Raw genomic sequence first — 22,281 nt, 5'->3', positions numbered from 1 at the left:
TTGGAGGCCTTTCCAGGAAGTTCCTCCTGCCCTTGGTATAGGAGTTTGGTGGTAGATACCCAGATGTCCAGAGTGTTCTGGGAGAGGAAGGCAGCTTACAAATATAAATGTGCTGGAGGTGGTGCATGGCTGTGCTGCCTTGGATGAGACCCTTTCCCTCTCTGAGCCCTAATTTCTTTTTTCTTTTCTTTCTGTCTCTTTTTTTTTTTTTTTTTTGAGACAGTCTGGTTCCATCACCCAGGCTGGAGTGCAGGGACGAGATCTCAGCTCAGTGCAACCTCCGCCTCCCGGTTCAAGCAATTCTCCCACCTCAGACTCCCGAGGAGCTGGGGCTACAGGCATGTGTCACCATGCCCAGCTAGTTTTTGTATTTTTAGTAGAGACGGGGTTTCACCATGTTGCCCAGGGTGGTCTCGAACTTCTGAGTTCAGGCAATCCACCCACCTTGGCCTCCCAAAGTGCTAGAATTACAGGCTAGGAGCCACTGTGCCCAGTGCCTAATTTCTTCATCACTCAAATGGTAAGAAAACTAACCTGGTGCAGGGAGAGGTGACAAGGGTTTTGCATAGGAACCCGCAGATGCAGGTATCCTAGAGGCTGGTCCCTATGAGCTGTGGCCCCCAGGAGACCCAATCTAGGCTTGAGACCACACCAGCCATGCCCTCTGCAGTGCCTTGTGCTGCCCAGGATCCTCAGGCTGGTCTTGTCTGCAGCCATTGTGAGTCAGCATCACTGTCAGAAGGGCTTCCAGAGGTTGCTAGGTGCTCTGTCCATGGGAAACAGGTTCAGAGAGGGCCAGGGGCTCTGATCCAATGGCAGAGCCAGGACTGAGAACAGGACCTAATATTCCTGGGCAGGACACAGCTGTGTCCTTGATAGTCTGAGGCAATCTGGGATGAACTGGAGCCTGGGGTCACGACCTGGGGACGGAGAGGCTGAGAGAGGGCACAGAGGTGGAGAGAAGATGGGAGCCAGGGACAGGGAAGGAGGGAAGGTGAACACCTGCTCCTGCCTGCCCAGCATCCCTGCTTCCTGAAGTCATGACTTGGGTGGCACTGACCCCACTGCTGGTGCCAGGCGTGATCATGTGACCAAGGTCTGGTCAAGCAAAGTAAGAGTGATAAGCGCAAGGATGGACACAGGACCAGTCCTGGCTGCAGAAAATCATTCCTTTACTGGAACCACGGAGACAGGGGAGCTCCCCGAGTCAGGGATCCTGAGCTGGGAGGACACGAGCCCGGGGCTGCCAGAGCCTTCTTGTGAGGAAAGATCCTGGCTGAGAATGAAGTCAATGGGGCAGATGGAAGGGCAGATGGAGGGGCTGAGAGTTGGAGCTGACATCATTTGAGCCTCTGGATCTAACCTCACTTGCCTTTACCCTTAGACAATAAATTGTGAGTCAATTTATTTCTTAGGGCTAGAATTTCTATCCCTTGTACCTGAGTCCTGGCATGGAGGAGGAAGGAAGATAAGAAAGAAGGATGAATATTTAAGAACGGGTGTCTGAGGCTGGGTATGGTGGCTCACGCCTGTAATCCCAGCACTTTGGGAGGCCAAGGCAGGTGGATCACATGAGGCCAGGAGTTTGAGACCAACCTGGCCAACATGATGAAACCCCGTCTCTACTGAAAATACAAAAGTTTGCCAGGTGTGGTGGTAGGCGTCTGTAATTCCAGTTACTCAGGAGACTGAGGTAGGAGAATCACTTGAACCAGGAGGCAGAGATTGCAGTGATCCGAGATCATGCCACTGCTGCACTCCAGCCTAGGCGACAGAGTGAGACTGTTTCAAAAAAATAAAATAAAATGACACGAAGAACGGGTGTCTGAGGGCAACTCAAATCAGCTTCCTGCCCCCTTATAAAATGGGAGTACAGAGAGGGACTTGGGCCTTCATGCCACCCAGAGGAGTTCTGTCCCTGGGCCTCACAGCGTTGCCCTGTCTCCTCTCTAGCTTGCAATCAGCCTAGAAACTACAGTAGAAAAATAAATGATGTGAATACAAAAATAAAACACCTTTTCCTCACCTGAGTGCAGGAGAAGGAGCGGCATGTGCTGGGGAATACCTTCCTCACCCCATTCACCTCTTTGGGGACAAACATTATTAGGCACCTGCTTCATGCCAGGCTCTACTAAGACGATGACATACATGGTCTCATTTCCTCCTTGCCACAGCCCAGCCGGGAAGGAATATTATCATCTCCATTTTACAGATGGGACAACTGAGGCTTTGACGATTGAGAAGATAACTGGTGCCTTGAGAGGCTGAGCCACTGGACCAAAGTGTCAGAGCTGGAGCAGGTTTGTCCGACTCCAAAGCCCTGCCTACCACACCACACTGCACACAGTAGAGGCTAAATGAAAGTCTGCTGGGCAAATGCTGCCTGAAGCAATTTGAGCAACCTACCCCTAAAGATTTCCCATCCTGCCTGAAATGCCACCATCAGCAACTATGTCCTTTGGGTCTTGAAGGGGAAAAGTGCTGTTTCCCAGGAATAAGATCAAAGTCAGTCTGTGCTGGGTTTACTCAGGGATCAGCTGAGAGTGGGACTCAGGGCTGGGGCAGAGCCAGGGGGATGAAGGTATCCTATTCCCATTGGCCCAGCCTCATCCAGGAGAAAACCTTCTGAGGACAGATGTGTATCCTGGCGGTAGGGCAGCTGGGCTCCTGGCTAGGCCTGGGTGTTGGCTGATGACAACAGGGCAGAGAGCATGACACAGTGATGGGGGCAGGTGACACAGTGGCTGTGGATCCTTTCTGACTCCATCCTCTGAAAGAAGCTACGTGGGCCCTGGTCTCCCAAGCTCAGGCAGAGGCCTGATCTCCTTCCCTGCAGCTCCCCACCTACCACCACAGAGTCAGCATCACTGCTGGATGGGGAAGGGGAGGGAGGCTAGGGGCTTCGGCTTGGAGGCAGAGAGGATCTGGACTTGGAGACAGATGTCCTGCCCAACAGTCCCTGTAATTGAGCCTGGGGGAGTTGAGGTTACAGGAAGTCCTGAGGGAAGCCACCCAGGTAGAGATCAGCTTCCTGGGGCTTGAAGGAGCTTTGGAAGGCATGAGCCTATAACACAGGCAGGGACTAAGTTCTAGACCCTTCTTCAGGGATGGTATCTGTTTCAACTGAAAGGTTATTTCTAGTTGTTTTTAGAGGTTGTTTGAGGCTGTCACTGTGGCCCTTGTAGCCAAAAAGGGTGAGTATAGCTGAGGTGGGGATGGGGCTGTGGGGCTCCTCCTTGCGCCAGGGGAGCACTAGCTTTGTCCAAGAGCATCTACAGCCCTGTGAGATGCTCTGGGACAAACTGAGCCCATTTTCAAATAAGTAAATTTGGAGAAAGCTGCCCACTCTAGCCACTTCATGGGTAGTCACAAGGTACTTGGCCATATTAAAGGCTCTGATCAGTCCTGCAGTTAAGAGTGCCTGTTCACTTTGACTTAACCTGCTGTTTCCTTTTCTCATTGCTCATAGGTACTTTTAGAGACAAACCACAGTTATTCCCTGTGACACATCCTCTAGGACATGCTGGAGGTGAAGGAGCATGTCCTTTTAGGTCTCCTAAAGACCCTGAGCTCCAAACATTGGAGCCCAGAAGTGGTGAAGTGGTAAAGCCTAGAAGTGGTGAAGTCTAAAGACCCTGAGCTCTAGAGTCATTGGAGCCTAGAAGTGGTGAAGTATGAAGGGGAAATAATGATTAACCCACACATTAAGGGGTGGATGCAGCCCCTTCAGACTTGAAAAGAAAGTTCAAGGACATCTCAAGACTAGGAAAGCTTGGAACAGGAGCTTAGAATGGGAGATGGCCTTCTCGCCAACCCAAGGGATAGAACCTGGGCCATCTGGGCAGCTTCTGATGTGCAAATACCTTTCCACCTGCCTGCAACCCCACCATTGGTCATGTATTCCTTTGAAGAGTCTAGTTTGGTCTGTTCTCAGCCCATTCAAGGACCCTCAGGCAGGGAGCCCCTGAAGGGGGAGGGAGAGAAGAAGGGTGAGGACTACATCAGAGGGATGGGCCCTGAATACCCTCCATGTAACAGACAGAGGGGAGTAGGGGGGCAGATGACCCTTCTGGGCTTCTGGGGCAAGGAGGGCTGGCTCAGGAAGCCCAGGGTGTCAAGGAAGGTGGTGGCACAGTGTCTTGCATCTGGGTCCGGGTTGTCCAGGAGTGCCAAGTCCGAGCTTCTCCTGTGTGGTCCAGCCTCTGGCACAGCTGCTTGTTAGATGTCCAAAGGCCGTATCATCATGCGAGAGGCACGCAGCGAGTAGCTGGGACCCTTGAAGTAGTGCCAGCGGATGCCGTCCATCTTGTACTTGTTGTCAGGAGCGTGGTAGTAGACACCATTGAGGTTTGACAGGCCACAGGCGTCAAACCACCACCCTGGTGGAAGAGGGAGGAAAGGTGCTTGGTGGAGGTGGGAGCCCAGCCAATGGCAAGAGGGCAGCCCCTGTGTCCCAAAGAGAACAAAGACTAATCGGGGCTGTTACCTCCTCTGGGAAGCCAGTTGGCTGGGGATGGGGCTGGGTGGGAGTGGGGATGGGGCTGGGTGGGAGTGGGGGTGGGGTGGGCAACAGACCCTCTGCTCAGTCCGGGCCTCTAGAGGGCAGCAAGGGGCTCTGGCCACTCCTCGAGCCCCTTCGCTCCTCCCGGCCTTCTCCCTGAGCCCTTGGTGTCCCTGTCTTCCTCCCTCCCTGACCCTCTGCCTTTCCAGCTCCCCAGCCTCCCCAAATCGCTCTCCCCACTGCTTCCTAGTGGTCTCTGTCACTCTGTCTGAGTCTCTCACTCTCCAGGTTCATCTCTTTCTCTCTGATGGTCTCTGTGCTTGGGTCTGTCTCTGTGTGTCCCATTGTGTTCATCTTTGTCTGATGGTCTTGGTCCTTCTCTGCCTTTCGTGTCTCTGGCCCTCCCTTCCTCTGGGCCCCCAACTTTCACACGCTGTGTTCATGTCCCGGCCTCTTGTTGGGCTGAGTCTTTCTCCCCCGTCTCCCTCTGTACTTCTTTGCCCCGGTGTAGCTCTCCATCTGCTGCTCAATGACTCCGAGAGCCTTAGTGTCTCTCTCTTTCTCCATCTGTCCTCTGTGTCTCAGAAGGTCTCTCCCCCGTCTCTGTTCTTCCTACTTTATCTCTGTCTCCTATTCACTCCACTTCCCATTCTCTGACCTCTGTGCCTACCAAGGAACACTGCCTGAGTCAGAGCTGGTGGGGAGCTGCCCCTCTGCCTCCCTCTGGTCTCCTGATTCTGGTTCGGCTTGCCTGGGGTTGGGACTGATAGGTGCCTCCCCGCGGGGCCCTGCACTCAGTGTTCCTTTAGCCTTGTCTCTGAGGAAAACTGGTGGTGCCAGCTTTAGGAGGAGGTGAGGCCTGGAGGGGACCTCAAGGACCCAGTGGGGGAAGGCACCGAAGGGGCACAGCCAGGTGAGCCTATGGGTGGGCAAGGCCTGGACCTGCACCCACCCTACTGACAGCACCCGGGCACACAAGAACCTGGGTAAGCCCATGGGTGGGTGGAACTTCACCCTACCCTGCACCTACCTCCAGACATCACCTCGGCACACTTGCAGAGACAGTGGTCGTTGTCTGAGTCAAGGGTGCTGAAGCTGGTGTTCTGCAGGACCAGGCTGCTCTGGTGCCCTGCTGAGCCGCTGTACCCGACCACAGAAAGCCTGGAGGCCACCCAGAGGTGGTGGTGGCAGAAGGGCCCAGAGTCAGGTTGGGGCTGTGTCAAGGAAGAACTCCCCCAGTGGCTTTGTCCCACGCTGGGCTTCCCCTCCAGGTGTTCTTGGAGGGAGAGCCCCAGCCTGGGTGGAGGGCTTGGGCTGCTTCCCTTCCTGGATTGCCTTCCCTGCCTGTTGCCTCCCAGGGACAAAGCACTTACTGTATGCCAGGCCTCCCCCATCTCACTGAACCTGAGTCTTGGAGAGAAGTGATAATGGTCACAATAATGATAATAATGGCTAATATATATATATTTTTTTCTTTAGAGACAGCATCTTGCTCTGTTGCCCAGGCTGGAGTGCAGTGGCACGATCACGGCTCTTTACAACCTTGACTTCTTGGGCTCAAGCAATCCTCCCACCTCAGCCTCCTGAGTAAATGGGACCATGGGCACGTGCCACCAGGCCCAGCTAATGTTTGTATTTTTTGTTAAGATAGGGTCTCACTTCGTTGCCCAGGCTGGTCTTGAACACGTGAGCTCAAGTAATCTGCCTGCCTCAGCCTCCCAAAGCACTGGGATTACAGATGTGAGCCACCGTGCCCGGCAACATTTCTTTTTCTTTCTTTCTTTCTTTCTTTTTCTTTTTGCATCTGCTATGTGTCAGGCATTGTTCAAAGTGCTTTGCCTAGGTTAACTCATTCTCATTTAATCCTCACAACACCCTATTCCCATTTTACACATGCGAAAACAGAAATCCCAAGAGCCAAAGAAACCTGCTCAAGTCTCAGAATGAATGAGGGTCAGAGCCACATGCCAGCCTACTGTGGCCTGACTTGGGAGCCTATGTGCACTTTGCTCCCCAGCTGATGATGATCTGGCAACCCCAGTCCCATCACACCTCCTCACAATCACCCATCTCTTCCAAGAAGCTTTCCCTGACCACACCAGCCCCCATGGATCTGGGCTCCAGGGCACCCCAGCTCTGCAGCTTTGACATCTGCGGCCAGCCGGGTGAGGGTTTCTATTTCTTTGCCAGGCTCTGTGGCCTTGGTGGGCATGTCCAACCCTGCCTAGTGATGAAGACCATGAGATCTGGGGGCAGAAAGCCTGGATTCAAATTCCAGCTCTGCCACTTGATAGCTGCATGGCCTTGGAGGATTGTCTCACCCCACTGAGCCTCAATTTCTTCATCTGTTACAGTGGTAACAAGAGTGAAATTAACAGTGCTGCTGTCGTTTGTTATTGTGATTTGGTGATGTCAGTGTGTGAAGTGTGAAGAGCAGTGCCCGGGGTGACTGCTCAACACATTCAGTGCTTGTTATTATTTGGCCCTTGGCAGATGGTTGGGCCTGGTTGGAGAGAATGCGGGGTGTTTGTACAGCAGGGTTGGGGGAGGCTGCACTGGCAGCCGAAGTAGGGAGCCAATTTGGGAGCAATTAAGAAGGTCCTGCTGAGGCTGGGCAGGGTGGCTTATGCCTGTAATCCCTGCACTTTGGGAGGCTGAGGCAGGCTGATTGCTTGACCCCAGGAGTTCGAGATCAGCCTGGGCAACATAGGGAAACCCTGTTTCTATAAAAAATACAAAAATTAGCTGGGCATAGTGGTGCATGCCTATAATCCCAGCTACTTGGGGGGGCTGAGGTGAGAAGGTCACTGGAGCCTGGGAGGTCTGGGAGGTCAAGGTTGTAGTGAGCTGTGATCATGCCACTGCACTCCAGCCTGGGCAATAGAGTGAGACCCTGTCTAAAAAAAAAAAAAAAAAAAAAAAAAAAGAAAAGAAAAATAAAACGGAAAATAAAATAAAAAAGGTCTTGCTGGGTGGAGGCAAGAGGATGGCAGATGTGGCCAAGGAAGCTCAAGGAAGCTCTTGTACCTCCAGGACAGGGCCTGAGAAATTCACCAGTGGGAATTCAGAGGGAATACAGGGCCTGGGTATGTGGTTGGCTCGGTCACCACACCTCCAGTCACAGACTGTGTCTGTCACCAGGGAAATGAGACTTAATCATTCTCTGTGTAGAAAAGACTTGGGAGGCTCCCTCAGCTTCCTTTTAGGCACTTACTATGTCTAAGGATGGGAACAGCAGTGCTCCCAGGAAGCAGTCCAGTGAAGGGTATGAAGGGCTGCCTTGGGACAGTGATTGTAATTTATTTGCTGAGTGTTTACTACATGCCAGGCACTGTGTTAATGCTTCACGTGCAGTATCTCATTCAGGCCTCATCACACCCTTTTTGAGGTAAGGTATGCCTAAGGCACCCATTCTACATATGAAAAGGTGAAGGGACTTGCTCAGGGTCATTCAGGGAAGTAGGGATGGAGTCAGGACTTAAGCCTTTGCTTTGGTGGCCAGTGGCTTAAATGGAACTCAACATGGTGTTGTAGCTACTCACTGGTCAGGTATGAGGAGTAGGGGGACATCCAAGGAATTTTTCATTCCGCTCTGGACCTTGCATTATCAGGTTGGTATGGATCCCATAAGGAGGGATGTCAGAACCTGGGCAACCTGTTTCTATAAAAACAGGGAAACCCTGTTTCTATAAAAAATACAAAAATTAGCTGTGCATGGTGGTGCATGCCTGTAATCCCAGCTACTTGGGAGGCTGAGGTGGGAAGGTCATTGGAGCCTGGGAGGTCTGGGAGGTCAAGGCTGCAGTAAACTGTGATCACACCACTGCACTCCAGCCTGGGCAACAGAGTGAGACCCTGCCTCAAAAAAGCCTTTGCTTTGGTGGCCAGTGGCTTAAATGGGACTCAGCTGGAGGAAAAAATGGGGACATATCACGGAGAAGTTCCCAGAAGTGGAATCAGGCATAAAGTTCAGGAGGACAGAGAGTCATTCAGAGATTCCTTGGGAGGAAGCGACCTTCCCATCAGTGGAGGTATTCCAGTACAGCTGGATGATGATTGCAACTATGAAGGGAATCTATGAAGAACCAGATGACATGTGAGGTTTTCTGCAGCCCTGTGAGTGTGAGTGTATAAATCCAATTTTTTCCTGGTTCAGAGATAGCCAGGACCCAGGCTTAACTAAAAGATCCTTAAATTTCTCTGAGAGGCAATGTCATGTTGTGGAGACATCATGAGTTTTGGCAGCGGGGAGATCTGAGTTCAAATCCCAGCTCATTTAACTTGTAACTTTAGGCAGGATACTTAAACTTGGTGTCTCAGTTTCCATATTACTAAAGTAGGTACAGTAATGCCTACCTCAAAGTGTTGTGGGGAAGATTAAATGGAATAATGGTGCCTGGAACATAGTAGGTGCTCAATAAATGCTAATTCCTTTTCCCAAATATACCAAGAACCAGGCTGAGGACAGGGTGAGAAACCTTGATCATCTTACAATATCGTCATGTTTAAGCTCATCCTGCTATTGAAGAAGCAGAAGCTCAGAGAAGCCAGACTGCCTTGTCCAAATTCCCAAAGCAAGCTGGAGCAAGGCCACAATGAGTGCAGGAATTTCAACTTCTGGCCCAGGGACCCTTCCACCCAACCCCGGGCATAGGACAGGCTGGGAAAGTCACCTCCTTTTGCTTCTGGGTCTCTGTAAAAAGGCTGACTTGGGGTGACTGACCTTGGAAGACCCCTTCTTGCTCCTCAGATGGCAGCGCCGGTGACATTCTTTCCACTCCACCCAGTGGCTAGGACATGCTGAGTGCTAACCAGCCGCTTCCAGATCCCATGACGCGTACCCAAATGGGGGACAGATGGCAGGAACAGGAGACGCCCAGAGACTGACCCTTGGAGCAGACTCTGTAGACACTAGCCTGGGGACCCCAGCCCACCCACTAGCCTGAAGACCCCAGCCCCCACACCGGTCTGGGCCCTGAGCCCACCTGTATAGCTGGTTCTCGCTGCCCAGGTGGAAATGTTCATACTGGGCATAGGCCTCGTGGCCTTCCCAGTCTTGCAGCTCCACACGCAGAGAGTAGGCTGCCCTTCTGGTGAGCTGGTGCACCACCTCATTGCCCAGCCAGTGCTCCCCGGCTGGGTCTCCGAAGCCCTATAGGGAGGGGAGCGTGGGGTGAGACTCATGCTGAGGAGGAGGCCATGTCCCCGGCTGAGGAGATGGGCTGGGCCAGGCTCCAGGGCTACTTATACAAAACCACTGTGCTTAATAATCTAGTTCATAAGTACAGTGTAGGCAGGCCTGGGAGTGGGAGCCCTCCACCTGCTACAGGGAAAAGACTAAGATTTTTGTAAGTGTAAAAGCCTGTTAAAAGTTACTGAAATCACATTCCTCTGAAGTTCAAGAACAGGAACACTAATCTTTGGTGACTACCTTTGGTGGAGTATTGACTGTGAGGGGGCACAAAGTGGGCCTCTGGGGTGCTGGGAGTGTTGTACATCTAGCTCTGAGTGGTGGTCATGTGGTTGAATACATATGTAAAGGTTCACTGAGACTTACACTTTATTTGTGTGCTTAGCCACATGTATGTTAAACCTTAACAAAAATTAAATAAGTATTTCAATCAGCTACATAAATAGAGCAAACTTTGTTCAGTGACAGCGCAGCCACTGCAAGATTTCAGCAACACAGAAATGTAAAACTGAGAGTGTGGGGAATGTCATGTCCCAATGCCCTTGGACAGAACAAGAATTCAGCACCAAGGACAGGGGCACACCCAAAGCCCGCTCCCCAATTTAGTCACGATGCAGTGCGGATTAGCCTGATGGTTAATATTCAGTGTTCTTTTGTGTACTTCTGCACCTGGACACCCTATTCCTCCTTGCCATTTTAATTATTGTTTAAAACCCAATTAGTTCAAAACACTCATAACTTAATTTGGTATTTATTTTTAAGTATTCCCTAAATGAACAGCAAGCAGACACAAATAACAGAACTGCTGTATCACCTTGTGGGAATCTTTTTCTATTTCTTTGGCTTTGAAAACTTTAAGAGTTTTTAAGTATTTTAAGTCAGCTTGACAAAAAATCCTTTATTCAAACCTAATTAAAAAATTGGAAAACAATCGGGTTTCTCTTCTGATAAAATACATGTGATCTTTGGCCCTGCAATTCCTCATTGATGAATCTCTCCTGCAGATATGACCATAGGTGTATGAAAAGACAAGAAACTTCATTAAAGTAATGCAGTCAGGGGTGACTGGGGGGGATTTTTATTCTGTCCCCTCCTTTGTATTCTTTAAAAAATTGGCAATGTATATGTATTATTTAAAAAAAAAATTAAAACAAAAATAAAGCTAAACTTTTTTCTTAGAACATATGTCAAAGCTTTCAAAAAGAACATTCAAATTCAGGTGATGGGGTACCATAAAGCAGATGTGCACTGTCAACTTTAGATGAGTTGATTTTTTCTGGGGGAGGAATGAGGGCAAAGCAGTCCCCTTCCAACAGCCCAACCCCTGCCCCAAGTTTCAGGGCTGAACGGCCCCTCCCCAAGGCAGCAGGATTACCTGTTTATAATCCTTCCAGTTCCGCTGGAAATTAACGGTGCCATTCTCACGGCGCTGGATGAGGGTCCACCTGCCTCCACTGCTCTGCAGGTCACAGAACACCTGGAGGGGGTGGGCAAGGCACAGCTGGGAGCCCTTGGAGGCAGCCAGAGGCCAGGTCTGTGCTGGCCCAAATATGGCTAGGCTGACAGACCCCCACAGAGCAACAGGTGAGCCTGGGGGTCCTGGGCATCAGAAAGATCCAGGCTCAAATTGTCCATCCATTGCCATCATTTTTCTAAAGTGGTGGGTAAGTAATGACCTCTCAGAGCCTTCCTCTTCTCATTTGTAAAATGGAGGTTCATACCTTAACCTCTTTGTGCCTCAGTCTCTCATCTGCAAACTGGGGTTGTGAAAATTAAATGAGATGAGTCATGTAAAGTGTTTAGAACAGTGCCTGGCACATACTAGGTAAATGGAAGCTTGACCTCTTTTTGTTGAAAAGAGAGTTTAGCAGGTGTGTGAGAAGTGTAAAAGACAACCTGGAGACAAACAGAGGCATTCTCTTTGGTATATTAAGAGGGGGTGAAAGGAAATAGAGCAATGGTGGCTAACACCTGTAATCCTAGCAATTTAGGCACGAGGAGGGAGGATCACTTGAGCCCAAGAGTTTGAGACCAGCCTAGGAACATAGGGAGACTTTGTCCCTACAAAATATTTAAAAATTTTAGCCAGAGCATGGTGGCATGTGTCTGTAGTCCCAGTTACTTGGAAGGCTGAGGCAGGAGGATCATTCGAGCCCAGGAGGTCAAGGCTGCAGTGAGCTGTGATCATGCCATTGCACTCCAGCCTGGGCACCAGAGCAAGACCCTATCTCAAAAACAAAAAACAAAAAAAAACAAACAAAAAAAACGGAAATTGTGAAGTTGGAATCTGCTAGTTGTTTCCCTTCTAGGCCTGGCTCTCAGACCCTCCCTCCTGACATCCGTGCTCTTCTCTGTCACCCTCCTTATCTGATGACTTGACCTTAAATTTTAGGACAACCTTGGGAGCCACTCATTGAAAATGGTGGCACCTCCATTAGCCCTGGTTTCTAATTTCCACATGGGGCAGAATCCCAAGTCCTGCCTTCAATATGTAAACTAGAAAGAAACATCTTTGGGCTAAGGCCCTGAAATTTTGTGGGTTGTTTGTAATATCAGCTATCATCATCTCAACCAACACAGAACTATTTCCTGCTGTTCCAATGAAAGCACCTCTAAAGTGATGCTGGTGAAGGATACACTGCCAACTTTGGGAACTTCTGCTTATCTCCACAATCTGACCCCTGACTGCTGGGGGTTTCAGAAGTCAAAGCCATCCCTACACCTCTGGTATTTCAGATACTGGACAAAGTCCCGATGGAGCAGGGGGGTGTCTGTCTGGGAAGCCCTTGGCTCAGTACCCTCTAACAGCCACAGTTCCCAGGGAGCCCCCTAACCTTTCTGGGCTTCGTTGCATTGGACACCTGGATGGTGTAGACACCACTGGCGCTGGCCCCAGAGCGCTGGATCTCTGCACAGTCCTGGAACACCTGCTCACCTGCCGTTATGAAGGCTGCAAAGGGACAACACAAAAGTCAGCTGGAGATGGGCAAGGAAAGAGAGAAGGGTCCAAGTGGGCATGCCTGCCTGCTTTGTGCCAGGTTCTGGGTTGGGAGGTGCTGGGGACAGGGAGATGAGTCAGACCTGGGAAGATTTCGTAGAGGAGGTGACAGTAAGCTGGGACCTGTACAATGAGCGGGAGTTGGCCAATGGGGAAGGGGAAGGTGTTCCAGGCAGAGGAAACAGCATATGCAAAGGCCCCAAGGTAGGAAGGGCCCTAGTGTGTGAAGAAGACAGGGCATGAGGAGGGGAACTGAGGCTGAGGCCAAGGAAAGGAAATGACTCACATGATGAGAGAGGAGTTGAGACCAGGGAGGCTCCTTGTTGTTTGATGAAACTGAGAGGGTACAACGAGGCTGGCACAGAGAAGGTGGGAAAGGAAAAGGAGAGAGGAAGCTGAGATTTCAGCAGGGCGGGCCAGGTCAGCCTTGAATGCCAGGCTGAGGAGCCCAGATTATCTGGGCTGAGAAAGAGCACTCTGTCCAGGGTGTGGAGTGGGGGCTGGAGGGGATGAGACTCAAAGCTGAGAGGCCAGAGAGGAGGCCGCTAGAGTTTTCTGGGAGAGAGTTACTGGGGCCTGAACTCCAGTGAGGCACTTCCCATTTCACAGACCAGGAAACTGAGGCCCAAGAGTGAGGCAACTGGCCCAAGGACACACAGCCAGGTAAGGCAGAACCTTCCTTCTTTGGAGCTCCCTTGGGTGGGAAGCTGTGAGTTCCCCTCCATAGCCCACCCTTTTGGCTGGATCTCCCTGCTGCCCTGGGCATAGGCTCCCTCATTCTGTCCTCCCTGGAAGCTGACAGCTGGCCTTAAAGGGCCCCTGTTTCTTCCCTCTGGACTACATGAGATCAGGATAGTATTAATGACCAAAACTTACCAGGGGTTTCTAGGCCTGGCCTGGAAAAAGTGACTTGACAGATAAAGTGCAGAGATTTAAAATCTCCTCTGTCTCAATTAGTGGAATCAGTTAGAGGTTTGAACTATAATTCTACCAGAATCCAGTCTCTCTGGGTAGGCAGGTACACAGGATGGGGCTAAAATTCCAGATGGATAGGTCGTCAAAACCAATGAGGAACCAGGAGGCTACCACAGGGTGGGACTTCCTGGTTTGGCTTTACATCTGAACTTCAGGGATCCCAGATCCTAGATCTGGGGCACTTGTCCGGAGAAGGCTATTGCTGTCATGTCACAAATGAGGTGACAAAGACCCCCAAATCCATCCCAGTTCGCCCACAAGCATTTCCTGGGCAGGGGTCTCCACTGTCCTACCTGTCGGCACCCCTCTAGCTCCCCATGGGGAATGGAGTCCAGCCAAGCATGAGGAGGCTGTTGTCCTCATGGTGAGAAGGGATGGGCTGAACCTCACCCAGTAAGGCAAGGACAGAGCCAGGGTTGGCCTGAGATTTCCAGCCACCCTTTCCAAGGCTCTGCTCACTGTTACTTTCCTTAGTTTACAACAATGTCAATAACAATAACAATAATATCAACACTAAAAGTGAAATATTCACCATGTATTGTAGTGTTTCCAAGGTGCCATATAATGCCAGGGGTAGTTTGGGACCAGGAAAAATATTTTTGGGAGGCATAAGAATAGGATGGACTGATATTGACATGTAATGGTTTGACCTGGTCCTCCTCTGAATATCTGAGCTGGTAATTTGCACCAGTTTCCCTCGCTTTTGGCCATAGGCACTGTGCTGAACCCTTTTGTATGCCTGAACTCATCTGATTCTCTGTGTAAGAACTCCATGAGATTATTATTCCCATTTTACAGGTAAGAAAAATTGAGGCTCTGAGAAGTTAAATAAATGACTTGTATGAAGTTCCACTGCCAATAAGTGAAGGAGCCAGGGCTTGAACTCTGGCCCATCTGACTGCAAAACCAGTGCCCTTCCTCCTACACATCTCCCCTTGGATTTCCACCACTGAGCATACGTAAGGTTGGGCAAACAGCCTGCATTAACAATTGCTGCTTTTATATCGTGCTCAGGTTAGATCTTTTCTGCCTGTGCCCTTGTCCTTGTAAACCTTCTGAACCAAACTCCCCACTGCCTGAAAACATCAGAAGACTTGACTCTTTTCTCCTTTCACCAGCCTCCACCTGACTAGGACAAAGCTAGGCAGAGAGCTAGTGCTCCCTTCCTGCTAGACTTCAAGAATGCCTGGTTCCTGTGCCCCATCTCCAACCAACCCTCTCTTCTACACCTGGCGACTGAGTCTGTCCTTCAGTTTCTCCATCCAGAAGGGGGTGAAAGCAGCTGCCTAGTGTCCTTCCCTGGTGATAGTGGAGCACAGGGGACAGGGTGTTTGGGCAAAAGGTGCCCAAGATGAGGTGCCCAACACAACCTCCTACTCAGACGATTGAGTAGACATTCAGCCTCAGCTGGGGACTGGGTTAGCCGTGGGTTAGTGGGAGGTGTTGGGCCCAGGCCCTGTGCCTTGGGCTGAGCTACAAGAAACCCACACATAGGATGAATTCAGGTAGCTCACAGCCAGGTCTATGCATAAGCCAGTAATGGGTTCAGGTTAATACACATGTCACGGTTTAGAAGGTGTCTACTTTTCCTGCCTGTAGCTTCCTTATGCCTCAAATCCCTACTCAGCAGTGTCTGTCAGACTTAGATGGAGCCAGGTGGGATCCTCTGCCCTCAAATCCTTGTCAGCACTGGTGGCGCCTGGAGTGCCATCACTATTGGGTCTTAAAGGCTTTCCAGCCTTCCCTTATGGATCTAGGAGCAGCAGCAGCCCCTTTGATCTTTCTCTCTCATCAAGCCATCTCCACACATGGTTCCAATCAGAGCTTCTTGAAAGTAGTCCCACTCTGTTCAAAAGCCTCCCATGCCCCTGCTAGCCTCAGGCTAAGAGCCCTTCTCCTTCGAACAGCCTTTGGACCTGTCTGTTTTCATGGTCTAGAAACTTCAGGAACACTGACAACTGAGCATCTGGCACATATTTGGCACTCAAAAACTGTGTTTCTTTCTCCTTCCCTCTGGGACTCATAGACCAGGGATCGAACATTTTTGCAAGGGACAGGGGCTGTGACTGTGCATTCACTGCTGTATCTCCAGCACCCAGCCCTGGGCCTGGAACACAGTAAGTGCTTAGTAAATGTTTGTTGACTGAGTGATTGCCGCTGGGACCAAGAATGCCTTGGATAACCCAAGTAGGCTGTGTTAGGAGGAGTCAGTGAGGCCCTGGGAGGCTGGCCTAGCATTGTTTTCCTGCCCCAGAAGCCAGGGCCAGGGATGCCTCTTCACTTCCGTTTGGCCCTCTTGGGCTTAGGGACAGAGGCATTAAGATGAGAGAGGTCCTTGGGGTGCATTGAATCCAACCTCCCAGTTCCTCCGCATTCTATAGCTAGGGAAACTGAGGCCCAGGGAGGGGTAGGACAAGCCCAAGAAAGTGCGGCTGGAGAGTGAATCCTGGAGACCGAACTTGTCAGTCTGGACTGCTGTTGCCCTTATCCTCCCCTCCAAAACCCACAGGTAAACTGAGGCCAAGGGAGCGGCAGGGGCATGCCCAAGGTGACACACTGAATTAGGGGACAGGGCCTGGATTGGGATTGTTGTTGCTGACATTGTTATTACTGTTTATTGTTATTTCTGTTTCACAGATGGTCGGGGAGGGTGGGGCCCGCAATGGCCCCCAGGTACCCAGAGACCCTGGAGTGTGAGCAGGGTCTCCCTCCCATCTCCCACCCGTCTTTAGCCGCACTGGGGCGCACTCCGCTCACTCACCCGGAGCCGAGGCGTTAACCCTTTCTTGCACCAGGTCCCGCAACAACAGCAGCAGCTGGCTCAGGCTGTGCTGCTGGTCCTGTAGGAGGCTGGAGTTGTGCCTGACATCGCGCAGGCGGCGCTCGATGTTGGTGAGGGCGGCGCTCTGGCGGCTCAGCGTGTTCAGCAGCTTCGCCTTCTTGCTGAGGATGCTGGCCAGCTCCTCCTGCTGCTTGGTCTCCAGGGCCTGCAACCGCTTCTCGAGCTCGCTGCGGGGTAGGGAGCGCACAGAGATGAGCCTGGCATCCTCACGAAGCATGCACCCCGGCCCTGGAGTCCCTGCAGCCTGACAATGAGACTCAAGTGTGGTGGAACGTCCTGTGGCCACTGTAGGCACAGGTTGAGGAGAGGAGAAAATAGGTACCCGGCCCTGGAGTAATATAGATTGAGGTTTAGTGGAAGAAAGAGGTGGTGTGGGAGGGACACCAGCAACTGGGTAGCTATTATCAAATCCCAAATGTGCTTGCTTTTTGACCCAGCAGTCTACTCTCAGGAGATATCCTCTAGGGAGCATGGGCAAGAATGGCCTTGTAGACTTGCTTCTAATAGAAAAATAAACAAACAAAAAACAATATAGTCTAGATGGCCAACAGCCAGGACTGGCTGAATCCGTTGCGTTTTGGTGTCCCTGGAAATGTTCCGCAGTCGTGAAGAAGGAGGCATTTGCACAGAATTGGAAAGATGCCCAGGACTTGGGGCATATCAAGTCTAACCCCATGTGTGGCAAGAGAAGAAAGAAAGAAAGTATTAATGTAAATATAGAGAAATGGGGTGAACATATAGGAGAAGGCTGGAAAGACCACAGTGGTGCCTGTGTTTGGGGATAATATGAAAGAAATTCCCTCAAGGACTGTGACTTCTGCAGAGCAGGTTTGAGTGAATGAAGATGGAGAGGAGGAAGATGGGGGCAGGATGGAGGGCCCAGCTTTCACTTTTATTTTGTACAGGTTCCTGTTGTCTGATATATTATAATAATCAAGAGACTTTTTTTTTTTTTGTAATGGATTTAGAAGCAAAGAGGAGTTTTTCAAAAGAAAGCTTTTGACTCAGCTCTTTCTTTTTGGGCATTTTATCCTCCAGATTTGCTCACATGTGTGTGAAATGAGATATAGTAATGTTACTCATCATATCACTGGTTGGATTAGTAAAAGGCTGGAAACAACCTCAATATCCATTAACTGGGGACTGCAGAAATAAAAACAGGGACCACATACGGTGGAGCATTGTAAAGGTAGGGAAAAGAATGAGCAAGCATGTCATGCAGTTATAGAATCTTTCTAAGGTAACTGAATAATAATTTATAAAAACAAGGTACAAACAAGTAGTAGGCTACATTTGGGCTTAAAAAGGATAAAAACGGGAGTGTACAGATGCTTCAAAACGTATGATGGGGCTACGTCCTAATAAAGCCATCATAAGTTGAAAGTGTCCTAAGTCAAAAACGCATTTGATACACCTAACCTGCTGAACATCCTAGCTTAGCCTAGGCCACCTTAAACAGGCCTAGAACACTTACATTAGCCTGTGGTTGGGCACAATCATCTAGCACAAAGCCTATTTTATAACAAAATATTGAACAGTTTATGTAAGGTATCGAATATTGTAATGAAAGAGAAAAACACAATGGTTGTATGGGTACTCCAAGTACGGTTTCTATTGCATGTGTATCACTTTTGTACCATTGTTAAGTCACAAAATTGTAAGCCCAACCATTGTAAGTTAACAATCTTCTGTATGTAGGTGTTTGCATGTTCATAAGAAACCCTGGAATGTCAGCTTATAGAATGTCAGCTTCATAAGGAAAGGGGCTTTTGTCTCTTTGTTCACTTCTATATCCACAGTGTCTATAATAGTGCCTAACACAAGAAAAGAGTTCAAAAAATAATTGTTGGTTGAATGAATGGAAGGGTACACAAGAAACTAGGAATAGTGGCTACCTCTGGCTTGGGTGGGTGGCTGAGGAACAGGGCTGGGAGGGAGACATTTTACTGTATATCCACTTGTGCCGACTCCTTCTGCAGACTAAGAAAATGAGTCCAGCTAGGGCAGAAGAAATTTCCTCTGGACACCCAATTATGCTTCAGGAAAAGAGAGAATTGGGGCACACTGAAATTCTAGAATTCCTGCTCTGCCTTCATGGGCCAAGAGTTTACTGATGACATCCTCCATCCTCATTGATTTCTAGACACCTGGTGCTAATTTAGTCATTGAAACTGTCCCAGTCCTTGCCACTGAGACCTTGGGTTGGGAGAATAAGAAGATGGGCAGACTGTCATTAATTGCACCCAGATCAGAGAGCTGGGGGATCTTATGGCCTTATCCTGAACCAGCATGTGAACAACAACATCTGGCCTGATTCACAGGCCTGTGGCTCGTTCAGTGGATAGATTTTGCCTTCTCCAGAACCCTGACTTTGGCAGTTTTTTTCTTCACTCAGCTTGAAATGGAGATGAAATCAGCCTTAGCTGCCAGATTTTTCTGCTTTATCTAAACCTCATGACCATTTTTTTTCGGTAATTTAAAGAGTGTTCCCCTGATGCCTATTTGCTTATAAACGCAAAGACTCTCTGACAGTGCAGACAAGAACCTGGTAGCTGTGGTTTCTTCTGGGAAAGGAAGCAGGTAGATAGCACCAGATTTATTTATTTGCAAAGAAGTAAAACCAATAAAATTTACAGGGTGAGTAGTATGGTGGGTGAATTAGATCTCAATAAAGCTGTTAAAATTTATGAGATAAATAAAAGAAGGAGGAAAGGAAGGAAGGAAAGGGAAAGAGAATTAGGGTGTCCTGGGCTCCAGGAAAATGCCTATCCCCTGTCCCACCCAGTGCAGGGGCCAGGCAATGTGCCTGCTTGGCCCATAGCCCAGCCCCATACCCAATCTCATTTCCAGCCTCAGTCTGGGCTGCAATCCTGGTTTCAGTCCTTCCCCAGCAGGGGCTATTCCCAGCTCTAGTTTCAGCCCTAACTCCCAGAATACCTCCTTGCCCCAGTCCTAATCCAAGCTCTTAGCTCCGGCAGCAGGCCCTATCCCAGACACCAGCCCACATCCAGCTTCCAGTCCTGGCTCCAGCCTCAATCCCAGCACTGGTTCTGGTGCCCGCCATAGGTCCTAAATAGTCTATCTATTTAGTCTACCAAAAACTATCTTGTCTGCACTCCAGCCCCAGCCCCAGCCCCTGTCCCAGTCTGGTGCCAGGTGCCACACCCACCTGTTTTGGCCCTGAAGCTGCTGGAGCTTCTGCCTCTGTAGCAGCAGCTGGTTCTCCAGCTTGTTGGTGGAAAGGAAGGTCTCCGGCATCTGGACATCCATTCTTGATGTCTGGTTCAGGAGCTGCCCCAGCAAGCAGAAGCAGGTAGGGGGCTACGTAAGTACTACAGGAGCCCTGCCCAACCACCCACCTGCCCACAGGCCCTGCCACTCTAGAAACTTACCCATTTCCACTCTCCCAGTCATAGTTCCTGTGGTGACTCCTTCACAGGCCCTAACTTAGCTTATGATCTGCTTCCTAAATTTGCCTTTCTTCATCACTGCAATGGCAGCTCCATTCTCCCTGCTGCTTAGGCCCCAAGAGCCGTCATCCTTGTCCCCCACATCCAACCCATCTGTAGGGCCTGTCTGCCCTGCCTTCCAGGTGGTACCTGACCACTTCTCTCCTGCTCTGTGGCCCTCACTCTGGCCCTGGACTCCTCCCTCGCTCCCTGCAGTCTAGTCTCTATTCAGCAGCCTGGGACTGCCTCTTAAAACATGTTTGCTCTGTTCAAAAGCTTCCTGTGGCTCCCATCTCATGCAGCAGAAATGCCCCAGTCCTCACCATGGCCTGCAAGGCCCTGTGGTGTGATCTGTCCCTATGACTTCTCCAGCCCCTTGCCTGCCACTCTCCTCCTGGTCACTCCAGCATACGGTTCTCCTGATGTTCTTGAACCCACCAGCATGTCCATCCTCCCTCTAGGCCTTCGCACGTGCTACGTCCCCTGTCTAGAGTACTCTCTTCAGTAAGCCTTGCTGCAGCCCTACCTTCTCTGTGGCCCTTCTTGGCCTTGCTGTACGAACTTGCAGCTCTCATCCTTCCCAACACTCCCAGTGCACCCCCTCTTGCTCTCTCTTCCATGCTATTTTCTCCTTAGCGCTGTCACTGGCTAACATATACAGCCATGTCTTGCTTAATGACTAAAAAATGTAAGAAAGTCGTCATTAGGCAATTTAGTCATTCTGCAAACATCATAGCATGTACTTACAAAAATCTAGATGGTATAGCTGCCTGTACTCCTAGGCTATATGAGGCAGCCTATTGCTCCTAAGCTACAAATCCATGCAGCATGTGACTGCAATACTATAGGCAGTTATAACACGGCGGGAAGTATTTCTGTATGTGTATCTAAACATAGACAAGGTACAATGAAAACAGCATATGATACTCTTATGGGACCGCTGTTGTCTATGTGGCAAGGTGTTCACTGAAACACTGTTAAGCAGCGCATAACCATGTATGTCACCCATCTTTTTGTTTTCAGGGGAAGCTCCACAGGAGTAGGAATGTGTGCCTGCTTTGTTTCCTGCTATATACTAGAACCAGTCTTCTCAAGCAGTGCCTGGCACACAGGGGATCAAACAAACAAATGGGCACAAACTTGTGTCTATTTGTTACTCACTTTTTCATCCACTGACTTCCCTACCCTTCATTTATTCACTAGTTCTTTCCCTGCTCTTTGCTGCTCAGATACCTCCTCTCTCCAAGTCCTTGGCCCCAGGGGCCCAGTGAATTGTTTCTTATCCATCTTCCCCTGGTGCATTGTAAGCCCTCTGAGGGCAGGGGGGCTGTGCTACTATACCCCTCACCCTAGTGCCCAGCACAGACCTGGGCACTGAAGTTACAGAGGCAGAAAAGCCAAACCCAGCATCCATCCCCCAGGGCTCATAGCTGGGAAGGAGATTGTTTTATGAGAAGGTCATCAGGGAGGAGGGACCCAGGGGGCTACAGGCCCAGAGGAGGCCTTGACCCTACCCAGGGTCAGAGATCAAGATAAGATGACTGGGGCTATGAGCCAGCCTGGCCAGCCACAGGCCTTCAGTGCCCACTCAGTCACCCTCTGTTACCTGAGCCTCCATGTCGATCAGCTTGCGGGTCTGGGCAGTGGTCTGGTTCAGGAGGCTGGTGCCCAGCTCTAGCATGGGGGCCGTCTGATTCTGGGCCATTTGCTGCTGGACCTGCACCAGCTTCGACCTCAAGAACATCTTGATGGCCCTCTCTAGCTGTGGGAGACCATGGGCTGGGGTCACGGGGGAGGGGCTGGGGGAAGCCCCCTGTCCCTCCCACGTGTCATCATGGGAGGGCACTGAGCAGCCACATGAGGCCTCCCTGGCTCAGAACATGCCGGGCCAGGTCAGGCCACCATTACCTCTTGCCTGGACTATCCCAGTAGGTTTTTCCCTGGGAGGGATTTATATGCCTGTTTTGTCTGCCTCTCTGCTTCCAACCTTGTCCCCTGCACAGTCCATCCCCCACTAGGCAGCCAGAGGGATCCTGCTAAACCTGTCAAGTCACACTCCTCCTCTGCTCAAAATCTTTCCAGGGTTCCTATCTCACACAGAGGAAAAGCTATGGCTGCAGGTTCCTACACAACTGGGCCTGTCACTACTCTCTCATTCCTCTCCTATCCCCCTCTCCATCACTTACTTCAATCCCGATGCAATGCCTCCATGACATCCTTCCAACGAAGCAGGCATGCACCCACAAGTTGTTCCCTCACTGTTCCCCCTGGAATCCTCCCCCAACCCTGATCCCCATCTGCATGGCACACACCCTCATGCTGTTT

General features: G+C 50.4%; 1 protein-coding gene across 1 annotated transcript in view; it reads right to left on the bottom strand.

Moving 5' to 3' along the window:
* Positions 1–1,150: 1,150 nt before the first annotated feature.
* Positions 1,151–22,281, bottom strand: part of ANGPT4 (angiopoietin 4) — a 45,326-nt gene continuing 24,195 nt past the window's right edge. Inside the window, exons 2-9 of the mRNA XM_003904938.4 lie at positions 21,563–21,718; positions 19,677–19,798; positions 16,427–16,674; positions 12,527–12,642; positions 11,068–11,169; positions 9,487–9,653; positions 5,532–5,662; positions 1,151–4,379 (exon numbers count right to left, since the gene is read on the bottom strand). Of these exons, the coding sequence (XP_003904987.1) occupies positions 4,219–4,379; positions 5,532–5,662; positions 9,487–9,653; positions 11,068–11,169; positions 12,527–12,642; positions 16,427–16,674; positions 19,677–19,798; positions 21,563–21,718 (1,203 nt within the window). The 3' untranslated portion in view covers positions 1,151–4,218. The remainder of the gene's footprint in view (positions 4,380–5,531; positions 5,663–9,486; positions 9,654–11,067; positions 11,170–12,526; positions 12,643–16,426; positions 16,675–19,676; positions 19,799–21,562; positions 21,719–22,281) is intronic.

The sequence above is a fragment of the Papio anubis genome, chromosome 16 (assembly GCF_008728515.1).
Source record: "Papio anubis isolate 15944 chromosome 16, Panubis1.0, whole genome shotgun sequence".
In the NCBI taxonomy this organism is placed as follows: Eukaryota; Metazoa; Chordata; class Mammalia; order Primates; family Cercopithecidae; genus Papio; species Papio anubis.
This window is presented reverse-complemented; position numbering and strand designations above follow the sequence as displayed.